The sequence below is a fragment of the Chelon labrosus genome, assembly GCF_963514085.1.
Source record: "Chelon labrosus genome assembly, chromosome: 4".
Taxonomy (NCBI): Eukaryota; Metazoa; Chordata; class Actinopteri; order Mugiliformes; family Mugilidae; genus Chelon; species Chelon labrosus.
Window position 1 is genome coordinate 27,434,063 of NC_140340.1, and position 20,076 is coordinate 27,454,138.

At 41.0% G+C, this 20,076-nt stretch overlaps 1 protein-coding gene across 2 annotated transcripts; it reads left to right on the top strand.

Moving 5' to 3' along the window:
- Positions 1-114: 114 nt before the first annotated feature.
- kiaa1328 (KIAA1328 ortholog) lies at positions 115-14,996 on the top strand. 2 transcript variants are annotated; one of them, XM_084542849.1, is made up of 12 exons: positions 115-205; positions 690-725; positions 827-1,086; positions 1,205-1,305; positions 1,414-1,529; positions 7,076-7,200; positions 8,220-8,608; positions 8,744-8,962; positions 9,146-9,238; positions 9,391-9,476; positions 9,608-9,716; positions 14,061-14,996. In XM_084542849.1, the coding sequence occupies exons 1-12, from the start codon at positions 151-153 to the stop codon at positions 14,287-14,289; spliced, it is 1,818 nt and encodes a 605-aa protein (XP_084398975.1). In that variant the 5' UTR covers positions 115-150; the 3' UTR covers positions 14,290-14,996. The 2 variants fall into 2 exon arrangements, with proteins under 2 accessions (XP_084398975.1, XP_084398974.1); XM_084542848.1 differs by having other exon boundaries at positions 192-564.
- Positions 14,997-20,076: the final 5,080 nt, after the last annotated feature.

Here is a 20,076-nt window from a genome sequence, read left to right on the forward strand (position 1 = left end):
AGGTTTGACGTAAAACTGACACATATTTAAGCCAATAGAAAGCAAGCTTTCTACAGCTCAGCCAATTGCGTGTTTGGTTGTAAAAGAAAGGCGGGGCTTTAATTCCTTAGCAACGCTTGGCTCCCTGGGAGTGGTGGCGGTTGATTCAATATGGCGGCAGCAACCAAAAGAAGTGCAAATTCGGGGATATTTTGGATGAACGGCGGTATGTCTACTTTCACTGGACTACATTACACTTATTGCCCAGTTCCCATCCGTCAGTGTCTTAAAGATAGATGTTAAACTTTAGAAAGGGTCTCACAGATGCTACTTCTGTGTGACTACTGAAAAGTTACAACAGCTGAGGAAGTGAGAGAGCTTCTTAGCTAACTACATGTAGTTAAAATATTAGTTAACTAACCACCTCTTTTATGTTACGTCCAGCGTCAGATACTTTATATAAAGACTTAGGTGTAACAATATCAGTGTTTTCTATTAATATTAGCCGATCGTAATGCTGCTCATATCAACATAGCAAAGACCATCCGCAGTAGAAAGCTAACTCTGATTTCCTGCTAATTCAACGTAAGATACTGTTTGTTGTTTTAGGAAATGGACAGCGTTTGGAAACACATGCTTGACCAAGTCTAGTTACACTTTAACGCGACGTTAACTAAAGTGCTTTTCCTCTCTTTGTCGTCTTCACACAGTGTCTGATGAGGAGCAGCCTTTGGTGTTTGTTCCTGGTGAGTATTTGACATTGCTTGGAGCGTTTCTGTGAAAGAATTTAATGCATTTCATGTCCACTGGCTTCCTCTGATTGTGTTTTCCCCTTACTCTGGCACAGGGGTTGACCGAGAGGTGAAGGCCCCTTTCAATTTGGGACCCAGCAGCACCAGTGCATCCAATAAAAGAGGCACAAGGATGGGAATAAAACGTATATCTAACGGCAAAAGTCAGTCGGTGCAGAAGTCAAGAAGCAAAAAACAGGACCACTCCCAAAGCGATTGCGATTCTTATACAAAGGAAAACATCCATCACAGTACTGTGATGACTGCAGACCACATTGTTTCCCCACACTCTGGCCCCTCGCTCCCTTTATTGCAGGTATACCAGCATTTTGTATAGACTTTGCTTTTCTCCACATGGATGACTAAGGTTGACAGTATTTCACTACTACTCTCTTTTAAGAAGTCATTATGCCTGTTAACTTTTTTCCACCTAGGTAACGTCTGACACCAGCAGAGCTAAGAGCGACGTCTGTTTGAAGGACCTCTGTCCTGAAGATAAACGCCGCATTGCAAACCTCATTGAAGAGCTAGCCAGGTAACCAAATGCATATGCCACTGAACTCTGTAAAGTGACCCTGCACTCCTGTATGTTCTCATTCCTTTGTGCTCATTCCTTTAACAATGTCATTTCCTGTTCCTACAGAGTGAGCGAGGAGAAAGAAGAGTCAGTGCAGCGTCTGAAAGACGAACAGGGAAATTTTGAACGCAAGATCCAGCAGCTGGAGCAACAGAACCTGGTCATAGCACAGGAGCGGGAGAGTATCCTTTCAAAATATAGTATTGAAAACACTGCACTGAGTTAGATTTTACTTTTTGCAGTCTGTTATTCAATTTTTTTGTTGGAATAATGGGGCTGTTAATGTGGTGTACTGGTTTATGATTAGACAGTGAATGAATGCTGTCCAGCGTGGCTTTTTAAAAAAAATAAAAATAAATGTTTAATGGAGTTATTTGCTGTTGGTCACATTGTGGTGCCTTGATGTGCTCGAGCTATGGTAAAATGCTGTAGTTTGTAAAAACCTGAGATTTCTTTCTAATTCTGAGGTAACGCTGAGGTATGAATGTTGTAAAGAAGTTATGCCAGAATGCTCAAGTCTTGTAAGCAAAACTTTCATGAAAACTGAGCACTGCTTTTTAAAGATTCTTTAAAAAAGTGGAAAAAAATATTTAGTGGAAATTTCGCTGAGTAGCCCTGAAAGGTTTAAGTGTTTTCACTAATTAGCCCAGTTTCAGACAAACCAGGGGTTGTTAAAATACTGTGTATATAGAAAATAAGACTAGACCACACCATTTGTGGTTCTATTGCTGTATGTGCTATTCTAAAATGAAGTCTGTAGAGGGGAGTGTTGTCCTAGGTACGGGGTACTTGCAGCCGTTTGGCGAGGCCCCTCAATCTATTACAAAAGGCAGAGAAATGGAGCAGCTGCATTTAAACGATTTGATGCCTGCTGAAGTTGTCTTTTGCAAGTGCTCGTAGCTTATCAGCTGTTGTGTAGAGATCAATTTCTGATCTAAATCATCCAAATTTTGATATATGCTGAGAAGACAACGATTTTTGCTTTCACCTTGCAGTGTTTCCCCTGGGTTTATGGCTTCGGGGGAGGGGGACGTGCATGCGGTGGTGGCAGGCCGAACAGGTTGACAGTTAGCAAACAGGAATCATATTTAATAACAATACTTTAGAACACTCTTTTACAATATTTTTCTCTCCAACAATTACAACAACTTTATACAATATCTCACAAATTACAGATACAATTACTTACAACTATTTGCAGTGGTTTTATCAACAAAATGTGCATCTTTTGTTGCTACAGTGGATCTTTCTCAGCTTCTGAAAGACCATTTCCCGTGCCTCTTGATAAGCATCAGCGGACATACCTGGCCCATCCATTTTAAGAAAACTGAAATAATTTCCCATTCATTCTCTATGTACTGTGTCTATCTATCTACTTATTTACCTTTGTTTATTTATTCATCCATCTGTCTTTATCGATACCATCCATCTACTTATTTTTGTTTATTTAATCTATCATCTGTCTACCTTATTTTTGTTTATCTATCTATCTATCTATCTATCTATCTATCTATGTATCGGGTAAGGGTTTTATTTGTTTCCTTATTTCTGGCAGTGGGGGTCGACGCGACTTGTTGTCCTCCTCTCTTTCTGTCTGGCTATAGGTGTGTGTTCACGTGTCACGGGTCTCTCTCTGACTGTTTAATGTTGAGTATAAGATATATCTCCGTCCTTTTACAGAATGTGATCAGATGGGTCATCAGCCGATTCTTCAGGAGTTATAATGCTACCTCCCACCTACTGTCTTCATAACAATTCTACTCAGGTCAAACCAGAGCCTGGCCAGCAGTCAATTTAGGTTAAAAACACTGCGAAATATGGAGAGTAATTGACCCGGCTGGTAAATTGCATGATTGGCAACGGCGGCGGGGAAAATTAGGAAAGCACAACTCAATTAAAGGCATTTTGGCTTGGAGACTTGGCATTTACACCAAACTTCTAAACTCCATTAAAAAGGTATTTGAGAGGAAAAAGTGTTCGGATCCAAGCACCTCAGGGGGGATAACGTAGTCTTTTAAAGTGTGTGCAAGAGTCATGAAGGCTCTTCTCAGGCAGAAGGTTCCGGCACTTCTCCGAAAGGTTAAGGAGACACCAAAGGCAAACACATTGAATGAGCGTCTTGTCAAGTTTAATTCCATTACGCCTCTGCTTATCTTATCTAACCAAGTTTCAGGGTTGTCAGAAGCATAAAGAATGTAGGGTTATACCTTAGCCCCAAGCCACATAGGATGAGAGGGAAAAGTAGCCTTGATATTTGGGATGTTCAGCTGACATTTGGAACTGACTGGCACACAGGACCGAATTTTTGTTTTGAGATATGAAGGATGTCTTTTTGTACTGCAGGGTATGCTGGAATCAGCAGAAGTCAAAGTGGCGTTACTAACATGGTATACTGTGGTATGTATCAGAACAAGGCACAGCAGGTGCTACAGCTAATAACACCTTATTGACTTTAAACAATTGGAGGCAATCCTGAGGCGCATAGTTACATGCCACTACCAAAATGCTAATGTCTTTGCGATAGAGGAATGCCAGAGCAAAATCCATTTTGCAAGTTTTGGGAGTATGACATTTACAATGTGGGAATCTGCTTCTATCAAGGGTGGTTTTTGTGATAAGCACACATCAGAAGCTTGCTTTGTGAAAATCATTATTTTCCCAACTTTGTGGGTGTTGTCATCCTCTTGTCTTGGTGTTTTTTTATCTTACCTTTTATTCTTGGATTGTAGTGTAGTGGTTTAAATAATTTGCTCTGTGCGGTGTGATGAATCACAAACTTATCTCAATCTTAGTTCACTGTCTTTTCATTTAAGTGCTTGCCACTGGTTTGATATTTCAGCTGAGAACTTTTTTGTGAGTAATTCTTTCTTCAAACAGAAGATTAAACTGATGTCTTGTCTAATGATTCATTCAAGATGCAACTTCCCTCAAAACTAGTGTTACTTTTAAGTTGTGATCACTGAATCATACAGATTGCAGAATGTTTTTGATGATAATGGTTCTCTTAATGTTTACTCTTGGAAATTTACTGCCTCTTTCAAAATAGTTGTTAGCTGGTGTTATTTATACTTTTATGGTGTGACTCTCTTCTCCATATTCAGTAGTATTGAAGCTGTTATGTAAACCGTCTTCTTCCATTAATTCCCCGCCATTTTTCCCCCGCACGCATTCATACGCTCACACAGATTCACACATCAGTCTCCACCCCCGTTCCTCTCTCATTCCTGCTCAGGCTCAATCTGTTTGGCACCGTGCGCTAAAGCAGGCTTTAAAATATTCCCCCCTCCTGTGCAAATTTGTTCCACCTTGAAGTGGATTTCATTATTTCATTTGAGCCGCGGTCTGACAGGGAAGTGAATCATTTTGACAGGCCCCGTCTGATGCCGCTTCAACCCAAGCCCTTGATTCTGAGTATTTTTGGAGCAGAGGGGAGGAGTAAGTCACTGTTGGCACTTTCCAGCTCTGATGTAAACCAGGGGCTTGCCGAGTGCTTGGCCCCCATTGGCTGATGTCCAAGGCTGTGGAGGAAGCATGTTTAGAGTAGCGACGGGCTGAGAGGTGGAATCTTATCAGTGTTGCTCCATTCGGTTCAGATTGCCTAGCACTTGCTGTCCAGGGACTGCGCTACCCTGTCAACACATTAATACACGTTACCTTTATTTATGTATTGGAACGCTAAGATCCTGTATACTGGTAGGTTCCATACCACAGAAGACTTTATTTGTGTGTATTGGATTGTATGTTGTCCCGAGCATATCTCATTTGTACTGGGGCTTTGAATCCAGTGTGCTGTACTATGTATGTATATATGTTGTTTTCGGCACAAGAAATTGTGAAGAAATATGTTCTATGTGAATTTGCTATCTTGCATTGAGATTAGGCATAGCTGTGTAAGCATATTCAGTATCTTCCCTTTAAGAGCTGTATTCATGCTGCATAAATAGACCTCCCAGCACAGGTTTACATGATGTGATGTCCTTGTGATGTCCTTACGTTTTCCATATGAAAAACTACTTCTGTGGACAAGAGTGCAGCTGTGGAGCAGCTTTAGTTAGACGAAGGGTTCAATCAAAGTGTCTCTTCACATTTTCCCAGTGTTTATGGAAGCTGCTGCATTGCATTTGTCTGGTGTCTAGTCCTCAATTCAAAGTCATCCCGGCTCTCTTCTCTTTCCCCCTGTTTCATTTCCACAGCCTGATTGAAGTCTTCTAACAACCAAAGTGTTTTCTTATGGAGTGTTCTGCCAACTATTTCTTCAATAAGACTCTACTTTGAACTTTGATTTTCTCTTAAAAGGAGGGCTTTTTTTCAAATGGATGCTGAGAAACTCATCAGCTGGGGGAGCAGGGCCACCATCATAAAAAGATATGGCCTGGAGGAACACACTTTATGGTCAGCTTGGGTGGGAGTGTGTGTGTACTGCTTGCTTTATTGTAGTGTTTGTGTGTGGGCTGTTTACTGTGCAGGTGGGGAGTTCACGCTCTCATGTCTTGCTGTTTTTGTGTGTACTAGAAAGTCAGACTGAGGTTGATTATTGAATGTGTGCGAGCGTGTCTGTGTGTAGTCTCTCCATTCTCATGCTCATTATCTTTGCATGTGCTGGTGTGGTGTGGTGCTGCCACTGTCATTAGTGGGCTCCTGAGGCGCAGCAGTGGTCCCGCTCCAGATTAGTTTTCTTGTGGCTGCCAGGTCTCTGTCTGGCAGATAGCCTGGCGTGGCACTGCCGAGCTCAGCTCAACACAGCTTGGCCCGACCCAGATGGTGAAAGCACTGTGCCACAACAACAACTTTGATTTTGCTGGATTCTTCTCCCTCACTGATTTCAGCTTTGCTGTTCTCTCTCTCTCTCTACTTTTCTCTTCCATTGTGTAGTTGATTGCTGAAAAAAAAAAAAGTTTTAATTTAGACTGACAATCTAAATGCAGCATCTTTCGTTGTTCAAGTGAGGTTTCACAGGAGATCCCGTTCCTTACTAAAATGGCTGCGCTGTACAAGTGTACCTTTGCAATAGAGCTACCCATTGGTTTAAACCTTCAGAATATGTAGGTCCATTTTAGTTTATTACATAAAGTTTCAGCCACACAATTTCACTTTTTCTTAGATGAATCTCGGAAAGCGGCTATGAGACCATCAAAGAACTATCAGTGTCAAAGGCAGACAAAATTTTGCACTTGAACACACCACATCACTATGGCCTACAGCCAGCTGGTATCTACATTCTATGCCTACATGAAAGGGAAAAAGTCTTCATACCTGCAGGTGGCAGTAGTCTGTATTTGACATAGAAACGGGGACCAGAAGAGCTAGTATGGCAGATAAAAGACTTTGTGAAAATATTTGTGTAATGGAATGTTCAGATAAGATGAAGATGAAAAATGGCACAAGTCTTATGTGTGTTTGGCCTCTTCTTGCTTGCTATTGTCACTTCCATTTCTCTTCTCATGCATTGGTTTGCTAAGCTGAACAGCCAGTCAGAGCGATGTCTTTCACTGACGGGCTGCTCTGCTGATTCACCATGTTCAGCTGGCTCAAAACCCGCAGACAGGGGTCCAACTCGTGCCAGCAGTATGTGGCACACTACAAAAAACCAGGGCCACAGATGCTCACTGATGACTCTAGATTGGCCAGCGGCCAACTGTCGGCTTGGTGTGTCACAACCCAAAGTGTTGTATTGTTTTATTTTAGTTGTTGTTTTATTTTGTTAGTTACTTAACACTCGATCCCTCAGGCCTGCAGCAGCAATACAGAGAGTGCCAGGAGCTGCTTCAGCTCTACCAACAATACCTTTCTCAGCAACAGGCAAAGCTCAACCAGTCCATTGCCCAGCTCAGCCAGCCACCATCCCACAGCCATGTAAGGTATAGGATGGAATGAGTGTGTGATAAGTTGTAGATGCAGTTACTGTTGTTATTAGTGCATGTGCAGTGGAAAATACTTGGTAACGATGATGGCTCTGCTCCTATGGAAGCCATACTCACAGAGAGCCCTGGTTCTCATGTGCCGTGTGCTGAGACACAAAAATTATCCTTAGGAAACACATGCAACAGTACATGATCTTATTGCCAAATCACTATAGTACACTTCAGTCACTTGTTAAACATGGCAACAAAATAGTGAAAACTCTGTCAAGGTGACACTTTAGAAACGAAGACACCTGTCTGGCTTCAGTCTTTGTAAGAACAGATGACTTGGCTAACCTCATTGTCCCGCAGTGGCTCTGAATAATGTGTGTTTCTCTGCTCTCTGACCTGCAGCAAATTAGTCACAGTCTCTTTCCCAAGTAAACTGTAAGATGGACTTTCCTCCATATGTTTATCTCATAATGTCCGTAACCTTGGCTTACCTGCAGTTTATGCTCAATTGTAAATTGCGCTCTTAATCCACTGGCGAGTTTACAGTTTTAATGGGAGGTTTTGCATTTGTGCTGCTCAGAAGCCCAGCTAGTCTCATGTCTATACAAGCTCTGTTGTGAAAACATTAGAGTACAATGTGTTCAGGTGTTGCTGTTGATATAACTTGTGCTTCAGTTGCACTTGGAGCTCAGTATGCAATCACTGTAGTAGTTACATGCTAAAACATGGAAATAGACCAAAAAAAGATGCTCTGGGTTGTAGCAACCCGCATAAAGTGTAAGTGAAACCTAAGCTCTTGTGAAACAGCTCTTGCCAGCAAGGGGAGCTTTTATAGCACATAGCAACATGAGAAAATTAGACTGGTAAGCAAGGACTAATTCAGTATTGGTACATTTCAGTTTGTAGTCCTGCCCTAAATTAAAGTTTTATGGGGCGGTCTAATGTTGTTGGCTGAAAAACTTTCAGAGGCTTCCAAAATTGGCCAAAATGCATTCATTGTCCTCTTTGTTCTCTGTCCAGGTGCTCAGTAGCGAGGAAGCCCCCAGCAGGATATCTACAAGCAGAGCTAATGGCTCACTCTTTGATGGCTCATACCTCAGCCATGCTGCTACAGGAGCACAACAACCTCACATGCACAGGAGTGGTGACGGAGGAAGAGGAACTGTACAAACCTGCAGAAATCCTGAATCTTTTCCCTATGTTAGTGAGTTAAGTTCAATCAGTGGGCAGATCAAAGAGCATATGAGCCAGAAAAGGGAGTGCAGGGAGCCACACTCATGCCACGCGTGTGATCACTGCAAAGGTAGCAATCATGACACAGATTATGGAATACAACAATGGAGAAGTGACAACGGGTCCCGTCTAGTGAAAGGCCACTATGACATCTTTAACCAAGAAGAGTGTGAAAGGTACAGTAGTAGTCCATACCGTCATAATCCATCATCCCCCACGACTACATCATTTTCCTTGACTTTTTGTGAAAGAAGCAAACAAAGAGAATTTTAAGTATGAATATTAAGCATGGATCATGCATTTACACACAGGCTCCGCAGTAGGAATATTATGAGCTCGGAGGCTAAGGAAGCCCTGATCCGGCCTCATCTGGGTCATGAGGACTGGGAGGAGAAGAGGCACCAGCTGCTGCTGCAGAAGATGCAGTTGGAGTTGGAGAGAGAGAAGCTGCAGGCCCGGCTGGTGGAGCAGGAGGAGAGGCTCAACAGACAGAATCAGCAGCTACACCAATCACGTCTTGATTACAGCAGGTAGGATACAGAGGCCTGAGAGAAGTAAATCATATTTTTAAATGTTAGGTAACAGAGCTGATTGCAGTTACTTCTTGTGTAGATCTAAGTACCTGTCCATGACCAGAGTCCTTTTTTCCATCGTGTTGCACATCTTTGCAGACTAGTAGAACCTCTCTTTTTCTTTTCCTGTATTTTTGTTAGATTTCAAGCTACTCAAGCACAGCTCAGCACCTCAAGCATTAGAAATGGAGGTCCAGAGCCAGAGGGTCCTTCACACCAAAATTTACCCTCCAGGTAAACTCTGGTTGAGAGAAAGACAGACTCTCAAACTGCAACTGCTTTAGTCAGATACACACAGACTTTCTTTCACACACCGTAAACCTAAATATACACATACACTAGTCACACACATGAAAGCCATCTTAATATGTGTCTGTGATCTACAGTGTGTGTGAAGATGCAGAGGCACATCCTGCAGGACGGAGCTTACATGAAAAACACTCACAAAGAACACCTGCTCCTCTGGGCAACGGTAAGCTTGTATTTTCAGTGAGATGTTACACATAGAGGAACAACTCAGCTCATAACATATCATATTTAATAGCACTTTCATATGCATGTAAACTATTTTTTAAAACTATGTTTCCTGCACTGTAACGACAGATCCCGTAGTACGGTCTAGCAGGGACATGGCCACATCTCCAACAAGGTCCCTTGCAAGCCCGAGTAAGCCCACATCAGTCTCTGCAATCCAAAAGACCCCCGAGGCCAGGTAACACATTCTCACTTAGCACCAATGAACCATTTAATAAACATTTACCATTTACTCTAATAGTTTTTAATTTCACTGAGTCTCCACAGAGCTTTATGAGGTCTGTACAATTTATTATGCTGGATAAAAAGTAGGACTATTGCAAACAAAGTGGATAATCTAGTAGTATTAGTTCTCAGAAGAACAGCCTGTGTGGCTTCCTGGTAATAAGAGTCAGTTAATCTCCTGAATGATGCAGTAGAAATATGTGACTCTGTGCTGGTTTGAATTTCTGAGTTTTCTGCTATAAGAAAGTTTAGGTGAAGACAAAAGTCATGTGTGGGACACTGGGGAGATCGTTTGCTTTTTTAAATAGTTTTCGCTGACCTCTGATCAACAATTGTTGTTTTTCCTCATTCCCCGCGAATAGTAACATAATTGCAACACATATCGAATACAAGAATAAAATGAATATCTTGAAGCTTTTATTGGACTTTGCTGCAGTGTTAGTGGCTAAATGATGACGTTTCTTAGTGTATCTAAGTTTTCGAGCTGTGAGAAGCTAAATGAAGCTTTTTACTGGGCTAGCTAGTGCTGCGGCCAGCCTGTCAGGAGACATGCTGCGTTCCATTAGTCGGCCTAGCAGGGATCCTGCAGCAGGTGTAATTGAACAGACTTCTGGATGCACACGCTGCCCTCCCTTCTCTCTCTGCCACAGTAATGAGACAGAGAAAGCAAGAGTGAGGGAGAGATGTTAAAAGTGTGTTTGAGGGTGAGAGCATTGGATAAAGTGAAAAATGCAAAGCGAGGAAAGTTAGAGCGGGTCCAGATGGATAGCAGTGGAAATGTTGAGAAAGATGTAAGGAGGGAGAGGAGTTTTGAGGACGGAAATGAATTACTGAGTGTCAGGCTTTGCTAAAAAGGAAAGGAGACTATACGTGGAATGTTAATTAACCTGACTGTGTGTCATCTTACTGTGCGTACGTGTGCAATTTCATTCCACTGTTTAAGGACTTTTTTCGGTGGTGCTGGCTTGAAAATGAATGAAATTAAATACTGAAGCAATTTGCATTCCTAAACATTTTAATGTCACAATTTCCTCTTCCCTTTTGTAAATGTGATCATTGTTGGGAGATACAGAAGCTGTAAGGCCGCTCCTTGTTTTGAAGTACAGGTCTCCAAAACAGCTCAAAGTTTATAACATCAGATGATTCGCTCTTAATCAAAACACTGTGTGGTCCAAGTTGAACTGTGAGCTCTGGCAGATGCCCATTAATTCCAGCAGGGGACCCGGGGTATCGGATCTTATTACCATCCGTGTTTTGTTGTTTTTTTTTTACCTCCAAAGCCTATTAAAACTGTTGGACTGTTAGCTACACAGTGTTTTTTTTTTTTTTTTTTGACTGTCAGTAATGAGGAAGTCTGCTGCTCACTTGCCTTTCATATGTTCATATCCATCTCTTTAGACAATTATAATCCTTTGGTAATTCACTGATTCGGATTAGACATATGTCTTTTTCTTTGCTGGTGTTCAAAATTCACTGCTGATAAAAACTTAGAAAATATAAACTATAGTAAAATAGTGAAAGAGGTAAAGGCAAAACTGTACGTTGTGTTCCTCAGCTCACCAGATATCTTGTCAGAGTGTTAGCATCGTGTTATTTAGGTGTTGTGTTAAATATATATATATATTTTTTTCACATTTTTTTTTATTAGAAAGATGAGTCATCAGTGCCCACATCAGTTATTTCTAGAAATATTTTATTGCAGCATGTATCACGAAAAGAACTACATCAAATGTTGTTTAAAGGATGGATCACTTACAATCGTTGAATGCTTCGTCTAATATTTAAACAAAATGGGAAAACCTGCTGTCAGTCTGTATCAAAGATCCAGAAACAACACTGTAAGCTAGATTAAATGAAAAGTCTACTACTGTAACATTTGGCATGCTACCTGAAGCCTTCTCTTTCTTTCGGCAACAGCATGCCCCTCGTGGCCGTCTAATCTTAACCAATTCAGTCTTGATGTGCAAATTGCAAAAACCAAGCTGGGGTTAACATTAAGGGACCTTCTTAATCCTTTCATGAATCCTATGCTCGTTAGTAATGAGACGGTTCCAACGCACCCCGCCCATCTCATCGCCATCCTTCCTGCCATAGCCCGCCTGTTATTGATTGGTTGGGAAATTGACATGCGGGATATACGCAGTGGCCATTATAGGTTTTTTATCTTACTGTTTGGACTGCAAATGAAAAGGGGCGCCGGGGCGAGACGGCTATCTTTAATGAAAGAGAGGAGCCAAATAGGCAGCGAAAGTTATGAGTGGTGGGAAGCGTATGCAGAGGAGTTTTGTGGAAATTTCTATCTGGGGTTGCAGCGCTTGAAAAGACACACACAGTATTGGTGCACCGGGTGAACGAAGCCCAACTAGTTCATTATACTGAAACGATTCGGTTCTGGTAGTATTTATGTACTGTTTCTGAGTAGTCCCACATCAAGGTGAAATATTGTCAACAGAGTTGACTTTGTTACTCTGCCTAAGGATGATTCTAATAAGAATATTGTTGTGGTGACAAATTGAGGTTCTGTAATGTTGGCAGCGCCGTGTCTCCAGATGCTCTCAAAATGACCCAACACACCAGGGCCAGACAATGACAGAAACCCGTGTTGCTGCGACTGCTGTCCATGCATTTTCTCTTTATACATGTAGCAGTAAAATAGATCTGCCAGGGCTCCCTAGGGCGATATTAATATCTAGCAGCAATTCACAACTTTACTTCACGCAAACTGGAGCCAGGGAATGAAGTCTTGTGTCACACCGTATACTCCTCTGAAAGTCTATTTGCATTCTTCTCTGTGGCCCTCGTGCAATCTCTATGCCACCACCCCTGCCTCGCCCCACCCACTGCCATACCCCCCCCCCCCATCCCCCGTCCCCCATCCCTGCCCAAACCGTGCCCCCCACACTACCCTTGTTATAGATTGTGACCGCCGGTAAGTGATGCATTATTCATTACCAACATGTCGTTTGTTGATGGATGGCTGTTTGAGAGCCCTGTCCGTTAAATAAATCAACAAATAAAAATGCAAATTCTCACATTTCGAGTGAGGCAGCCCAGCCAAAGTCCCTCCCCCACATCCCCCCCTCTGCCTTCCTATCCCTCTATCCACAAAGCAGCACTCATTTCCAGTCTTTCTTTCACAAGCAGACACACACTCTCAATTGTGCTCACTGTCTCCTTCTCCGTTTCTCCTTCGGTGTTGACAGGCAGGCAGTCAAATAAGGGGAAAAAAATTGACTTACTCGAGTTTCTGTCTCTTTTTTTTCATTAGTTTTCATCCCATGGTTGTCTTAAACCTCATTCACTTTCCCTGCCTCACACTCAAACATGTGTATGCATGAGTTCAGGTCGTTAAAGCAAAATATGGCGTTTTAAAGCTTTTCAGCTTCTGATATGCGCTGCCTCGAGTTAGTTTGAATACATGACATATCAAGGTCCGTAGTTACGTGTGGTGGAACACAAATGCGCCCTGATTGGAAGCGTGTGTCTGTCTGCTGACCACCCACATGCATATCAACAAGTACATCCCAGAGATAGGCCTTACCTGGGAGAGCTGTGCGCAGAGCCGTGCCATGCAAATCGATGCAGCTTTAAACGAGCAGAGAATTATGTTAGCAACATCAGTCGAGCGTGCTTTAAAGAATTCATGTTTTGTATCTGGAATGGCCGTCGTTCGACTGTGTATACACTGAATAATTTATCAAGCCAGCCAGACTGAGGGATTGAATCTCTATTAGCTTAATCTCCCCCGTTTTGGTTTATTTATTTCACTGCACATTCCCTCATTTCTATTCCAGGGGAGAAAGCACTGGGTTCTCTCCCCCATTTTTTTCCTCACACCTGCAAGAAACTGTGTTTTTCTGCCAGGACGCCCCAGTGGTTTTGGCTTGTTAATGCTGCTTGTTGGGGTTCAGTAGGCAGTTCGGCAAGAAAAGATTTTGTTAACACTTGGAAGAGAGTTTTGCTTTCATATCGTCTGTGTTAACAAGTGAAAGGTGAATGACAAATATCTTCAGGTGCTGCAAGTAGTCTTTATTCTTGTTCTTGTCTGGTGTTGGTCCCTTAGCTTGCACTTTCTCTGCTTAAATTTGAGGGCACGTAGTGTGAATGGCGGCCTTTGCTGCCACAATGAAACGGCTCGAGGGTGCTCATTTACAGCATTGCCTCTCCACTGGATTCTCCATTATAGACATAGCCTTTGTTAGTTCAACCTTTGTAATAAGCTGATGTCAAATATGGGAAAAGCAACTAAGATTAATCAAAACACACGCAAAAAAAACCCAACTTTAACTTTTTTCAGGTTGGACCTTTCTGTGGTTGAGTTATTGGATATCTTTAGTCCTGTCCCTGCACCAGAGCGATGCAAGCCAGCTACTCGAAGAACCAAAACATCTCAGCATAGGTCGGTCCTCGCTGCCCCCAAATCAGTGGGTCGAACCTGGCTCACCCCCGGCGGGTCTCATCCTCAGAGCACTCAGCAGGACCTGGAAGAAAGCCAAATACTGGAAGATATTTTCTTCATTTGCTGACAAAGAAGAGAACCCAGAGATATTCATTAACCTGGTCTTAACCTTTGTTTTTTTTGTTTTTTTCATTTCTAAAATCAGAGTGTGATGTTGTAGATTGTACTCTTGTTATACTGTGATTTTTAATTCAAATAAATGCTTATTTATTCAGAAGAGTTCTCCTTCTGGTTTGTGATTGATATCTTATGTTGCCCCTCCAGGAAAACTTTGACATTGAGCTGTGTCGATTTTCTCTGAAGACAGCATAAATCTGCACTCGCCAAAATACTAGGTAGTAAAAACAAATGCATCTAATCCAACGGTCAAGCACTAAATCTTAGCTTCATGACTGTTCTAACGTTCAGTTTATGTTGAAACAGCATCGGAAAAACTAGTAATTCATCTGTATGATCATTTTGGGCGGATGGAGTTTGTGGTGCTGTTAAGCTGGATTGAATTAAACACATTACAATTCAATAGAACTTCAAAACACATCAACAGCTCTTTCTGTTAGTTTAAATTAATGCTGAATAACATGACCTTCGTGAAGATGAGATTTAGTGCAGGACTGTTATATTAGAATGGTTTTGTTTTCACCATTGTACCTAATGAACTGGCAAGGGAGTGTAAATCTTAAGATAGAGTTGGCGTTGTGAATCTAAAATGTATTATGAATAAGTGATAGAACTTCAGGGAAGTGTATACCACAAACCACAACCAGGGGTAACCTTGTATAGTGAGTAATTATGACGCAACACGTGACACTTTATTCTAGACTGTGCTTTATTATTGGGCTAAGCTGAGACGCATCATTCATTTAAAATTACAAAAGAAGAGTCCAGGGGACCAGAGAATGGTGCAGTCTGGAGAGACGGGGGCGGGAGCCTAAAGCGCACTGCCCAGTCAGAAGCTTAGCTCATCAGGAACCTGGCAAAGCTTAATATGCAACATTCATATCCCCACCCTCCATATGTGCTGAAATTGGGAAATCGATTTCCAGAATACTTTGAAAACCACATGAAGTAAACTGTGATTCTAGCAACACTACTGAGCTTTAGAAATAAAATCACAGATAACATCACCAAGGGGGAAAAAAAATAAAATGATAGAAACTCAATTTTGTTTTGATGAAATAGTGCAGTTTTCATTGAATTTTGTTCTTGATAGAACGCATCAGTTGAACAAGATCAGAGCTCTGTCAAACAATACAAAGCAGGATGGGGAAGATAAGATGAGGTTACTGATGATTTAAAAACTATGCTAGCAAGTGATCAATAAATGATACATTATCTCATTACATATTAGCAGCAACTTATAGTTCAAGGCATATCTTCTGTTGTGAATCCATGTCTGATTGAACAGTTGTTTAATGAAGTTATCCCTTTTATTTGACCTTGTTTGTTTAAGAATGGTAGCGAATTACTCAAAATTAAAGAGTATCCACCAATTTTTTTTTTTTTAAACAATCTTAACAAAGCGTCTTTTTTTCTTCTTTTTTTTTTAAACAGAACAATATGAATTGATAATTACAAATATACATAAGGCTTTAGTGTCGTACTGCATCGTTGTGAATAGTTGGTCTGCCACAGGTAATCGTAAAATCAGTCTTCGAAGTTGTTGAATCTAGAGTTTTCTGAATACTCAGAGATGTAGTGAAACAAAGAAGCACTTACAGATCAGTGGCAATAGTAGAGCTCAGATCTTGAATCAAACGGCACAAATAAATAAACACAAATAAATAAATAAATAAATAAATAAATGATTAAAATCTGTCTTTTGACATCACTTGGTCATTTGGGAGCATTTTTCTCCGTCGTCAAAGAAGTGCTGAAGGCATGGTCCTGCAGACAGGAACAATGATCATCTGTGGACCACAGCAGCGGCCCCTGCATGTCATATAAAAACTATTTGGTCACGTACCAACTCATAGAAAAATAATGCCATGAAAGCATGCATATCATCTCAGACATGACTTATAAATAAATATCTAAACAAATAGATAAATGAATAGAACCCATTAAAGTATTTTTTTTTTTTTTATAAAATCAATGTGTGTCTAAGCTCTAACTGAGGTCAATGCTCTCCCTGACTGTATTCTGGATAAATGCCTTGGTCAGGTCCTACAGTTTGTACCGTATCCTAGCGACTATTTTTATTTTTTTTTTCAATTAATTTTTTTGTACCTGGTTTTAATGAGCATTATCATGTTTTCATTCATATATTTTTTTTTTTAAAGTATTTAAAGTACTTTATCCAGTCCTTGTAGATAGAAGTAAAAGTCCTATAAAATATGCAAACCTATGTACAGAGGAAAACAGAGCAAAAAAGGAAACAATTTACAGTATATTCATCGGTTTATGTATATATTTATATATATATATTTATACTCAAACTTCTGCTCTGTTTCTTGATGTTTTTGAACCACTATACTTTTGTTTTACTCTTCTCGTGTAAACTTGCAGCTTAAAGTTGGAGCAGATGATGATGAGGTGCTCGGCGTTCTAGTTCCCACTGTTGTCCTGTTTCCTTTTGTTTCACTCAACATTAAAATACGGGTGAAAGACGAACCATTAGAAAAGCCCGGATCGTGTCACTTCTCGGTTTTGTCAGAGTGGTCTGGGGCAATCAAAAAGGGCACACAGTGTGGCGATCGGGGACACCGGCCATATGACATTTAGCTTCAGATGTTATTGTCGGACTGAGACCGTTCAGGTGGATGTGCGGCATGTGATCATGACGGTCATCTGCCTTGCACTGTGGGCCATGCTTGTTGTGTGGCACACACCAACAGAGGCACCCTGGGATGTGCAGTGGTGCCTTTTAGCCTCGCTGGAATTGGAAGGTAAATGTTAAATTATTCAAACTGCTAAAAAGGTTAGACACAGACACTGGGGAAAATGGCATAATGAGCAGCTTATAGGAAAACTAGTAACAGCACCCAACAGGAAGCATTGTCTTCCAAAGTGTCATATAGCCTTATAAATATTCATATATATAAATATTCATTGACTAATCTCCACCGGCTCAATATGTGTTGAATGCAGGGGCCAATAAATCCAAGTCTGTTGACCTTTTGCAGGTGTACAAGTTGGTGTTCATACCATTTTTGTAGACTATTATGAGAAACTGTATGTTAAAGCAATATGAGAGCAGCCTCGGTGATACAGCAGTTGTAATGGGTAAATGGCTTTTCACACTTATTGCTTCATTTTACAGTTTCACTTTAGTTTTATGTTTGGATTTAACTGCACGAGGATATACAGTGTAACATCAGGCAATATAACATCTTCTAAAGGATATGCTTCATGTCAAGTGTTACCAGCAGATATCCACGCGTTAACATGGGGAGGTACATAAAACCTTTTCCCCTTTTTAGCGTTCAGTGGGAAGCCAGCTGTCCAACATATTCGTCAGTATTACATCACCTTCACAGCCATTCAAATCCTGCTGCTTGCTCCAGTAATCTCAGTCGTGTCCGTTTTCAAGCCACACTGTGCCAGTTGAAACACGGAAACTTCACCCTTCCTTTTTTAATGTTTTTTTTTTTTTTTTTTTAACTCCGACCAGTGGTACTAAGTCACAGGCGTCCTGCACACAGCTTGAATAGTTAGTACCTGTGCCAACAGGTTACCTAATGCCCACTTTAGTTTGAAATGTAATCGCATGAGTCTACATTAATCCTAAATGCTTTTTTTTTCTCCCTCTAAAGATGATGATGGACCAACAGTGGTTTGTAATATTTGACATGCACTGAAGCTCTCTACATGAGAAATGATATGAGTCTGGCTGTAGTTTTGACATCATAATAGCGCGCTGGCTGCTTGCAGTAGTGTGTGTGTGTGTGTGTGTGTTCATTTTTTATTTTTTTTGTTTTCTGAGAGCACAGTGCTTGATGGCAGATTCTGCAGGTGACAAGGCACACCTTGACATGGTGACAGCCCATACGCTACATGCACTTTACTGAATGCAAAAAAGAGCAAGGGTTGTGAGACATATTCATTTTGGTTCAAGTTTCAAAGAGAAGTTTGTGTGTGTGTGCGTGTGGTGTGTTTAAGCTCAAAAGATATGTCTGGAATAGAGTCGAAGATAATTGTCCTTTTCCTCTAAAATCGTTTAGCCTGATTCTCTTAAAGCCTGCTACTGAGATGTGGCTTTTTGCATTTTTAGATAATATTTACACCATATGTGTCTTCTCACACATGTATCTTTTAGCAGTATATTGTGTGTCAGCATATAGGTAATCAGAGATAGGAATGCCTGCGGTTTTGGGAGCTGCCAGATTTGCGATTCTTCCCAAGCAGAGCAATGCTTCAAACTCCAGCTAAAATCTACAAAAAATTACAGCTCAACGTAGTCAGTAGCCGTTCTATATACAGACACACATATATAAAATATGTGCATATAAATACATATATTTGTGATTAATATCTATTTATCCATATATACTGTATATATGAATACATTTGCTTGAATGCTTGTTATACATATATATGTACTGCAAATATAAACAAGTTCATATATTTCAAACCTTTCTGATGTTATTCTATCTATGAGGTTAGGATGTCAAGTTAAAAAAGATAAGGCTGTGATACGGAGCAGCCCCTCCCATGCACTCGCCATCCCTCCCGAGACAAAATGAGAAGAGAAAAAAATAAACATTTTGAGTAATTGTAAACTAGCGAAGTGAGAGACCCCATTTGGTCATCTGAAATAGTTTTGCCTGTATTCAAAAAGCATATCAGCAATATATATGTATATATACATGTGTTGTATATATTCGAAATGTACACTTCTTTTAAGTGCAACTCCCCCGGCCAGTTAACACTGACCGAAAGAGACGCAGTGGTCCGAGTATATTAGAGCTACAAGTCCTCAGCAATAAAAATGTTTGGTCTTTTGGTCCCTAAAACAACTAAGGAATGACAGATAAGACTCCCTGGAGACCGTTGCTATGGCTCTCCTCGGCAACGGTATCCCCTGGAAACGGACAGGCACTCCGAGCTAAAGATGGCCATCCCAAATCGAAGCCAATTTGTGTCCTGAAAATATCACATTCCCTACTTTAGTTCTCTCTCCGAAAATTTGTCCCTTCTCGTTTCAAGTCTCATAAATTGGTCTTCACAAGTCAATTGTCCCAAACTCAAACCATCTTACAGAAAGATCTCCTACGGCAATCCGCTATTCAGTTTTTAAAAAGTTTGTTTTGTTCTTGTTGGACTTTTGACATCCATATTCCCTTTAAGAGTTCAGTGGGGTTGGTCATTGTAAGTAGGTGTGTTGTTAAAGTTTTCCTTCTTTTTCCTCATTGTTCAAGTAAAAGCTTTTTTTGTGGTCCAGAAAAAAGGTAGCTGTCATTCAAGCAGGGTTTTGTGGGGAAAGAGGTGTGTATATGTGTGCAGAAGAAAAAAAAAAAAAGTCCTGGGGCTAGCCAGGCTGGTACAAATTCTCTCTGAGTTCCAAAGTTTTAGTACATCCAAAAAGAGGTGTCCTTGACTCGGTCGTTGCTCTCTCTCTCTCTCTTTCTCTCCCCCCTCTGTTTCTGAAGCAGCCTCAGTGGTCCAGATGTTGAGTTTGCACTCGGCGGTGGGTAGCAAGTAGTCAACATATGATTCAGCTCAACAAAACCTGAAAAACACATGGGAATCATTTGAGAACATAAACATAAGCTCAACATTTTGCCCATATTAATATTATTAGCGTCTTCCTCAGCTATTGGATGGGTTCCCATCCTCTAGAACAGTGATTCCCAATCTGGGGTATTTAAAGTGACGTAGGGTGTATGCAAAAGAGTTGATTCTGAACTCAGCCTGA

What these genes read in the sequence shown, in the direction of transcription:
- kiaa1328 (XM_084542849.1), top strand. Translation starts at nt 151, where the DNA reads ATGGCGGCAGCAACCAAAAGAAGTGCAAATTCGGGGATATTTTGGATG. An exon ending in ACCTGCTCCTCTGGGCAACG is followed by an intron (nt 9,477 to 9,607) that starts GTAAGCTTGTAT and finishes CTGTAACGACAG; the next exon opens with ATCCCGTAGTACGGTCTAGC. An exon ending in CAAAAGACCCCCGAGGCCAG is followed by an intron (nt 9,717 to 14,060) that starts GTAACACATTCT and finishes AACTTTTTTCAG; the next exon opens with GTTGGACCTTTCTGTGGTTG.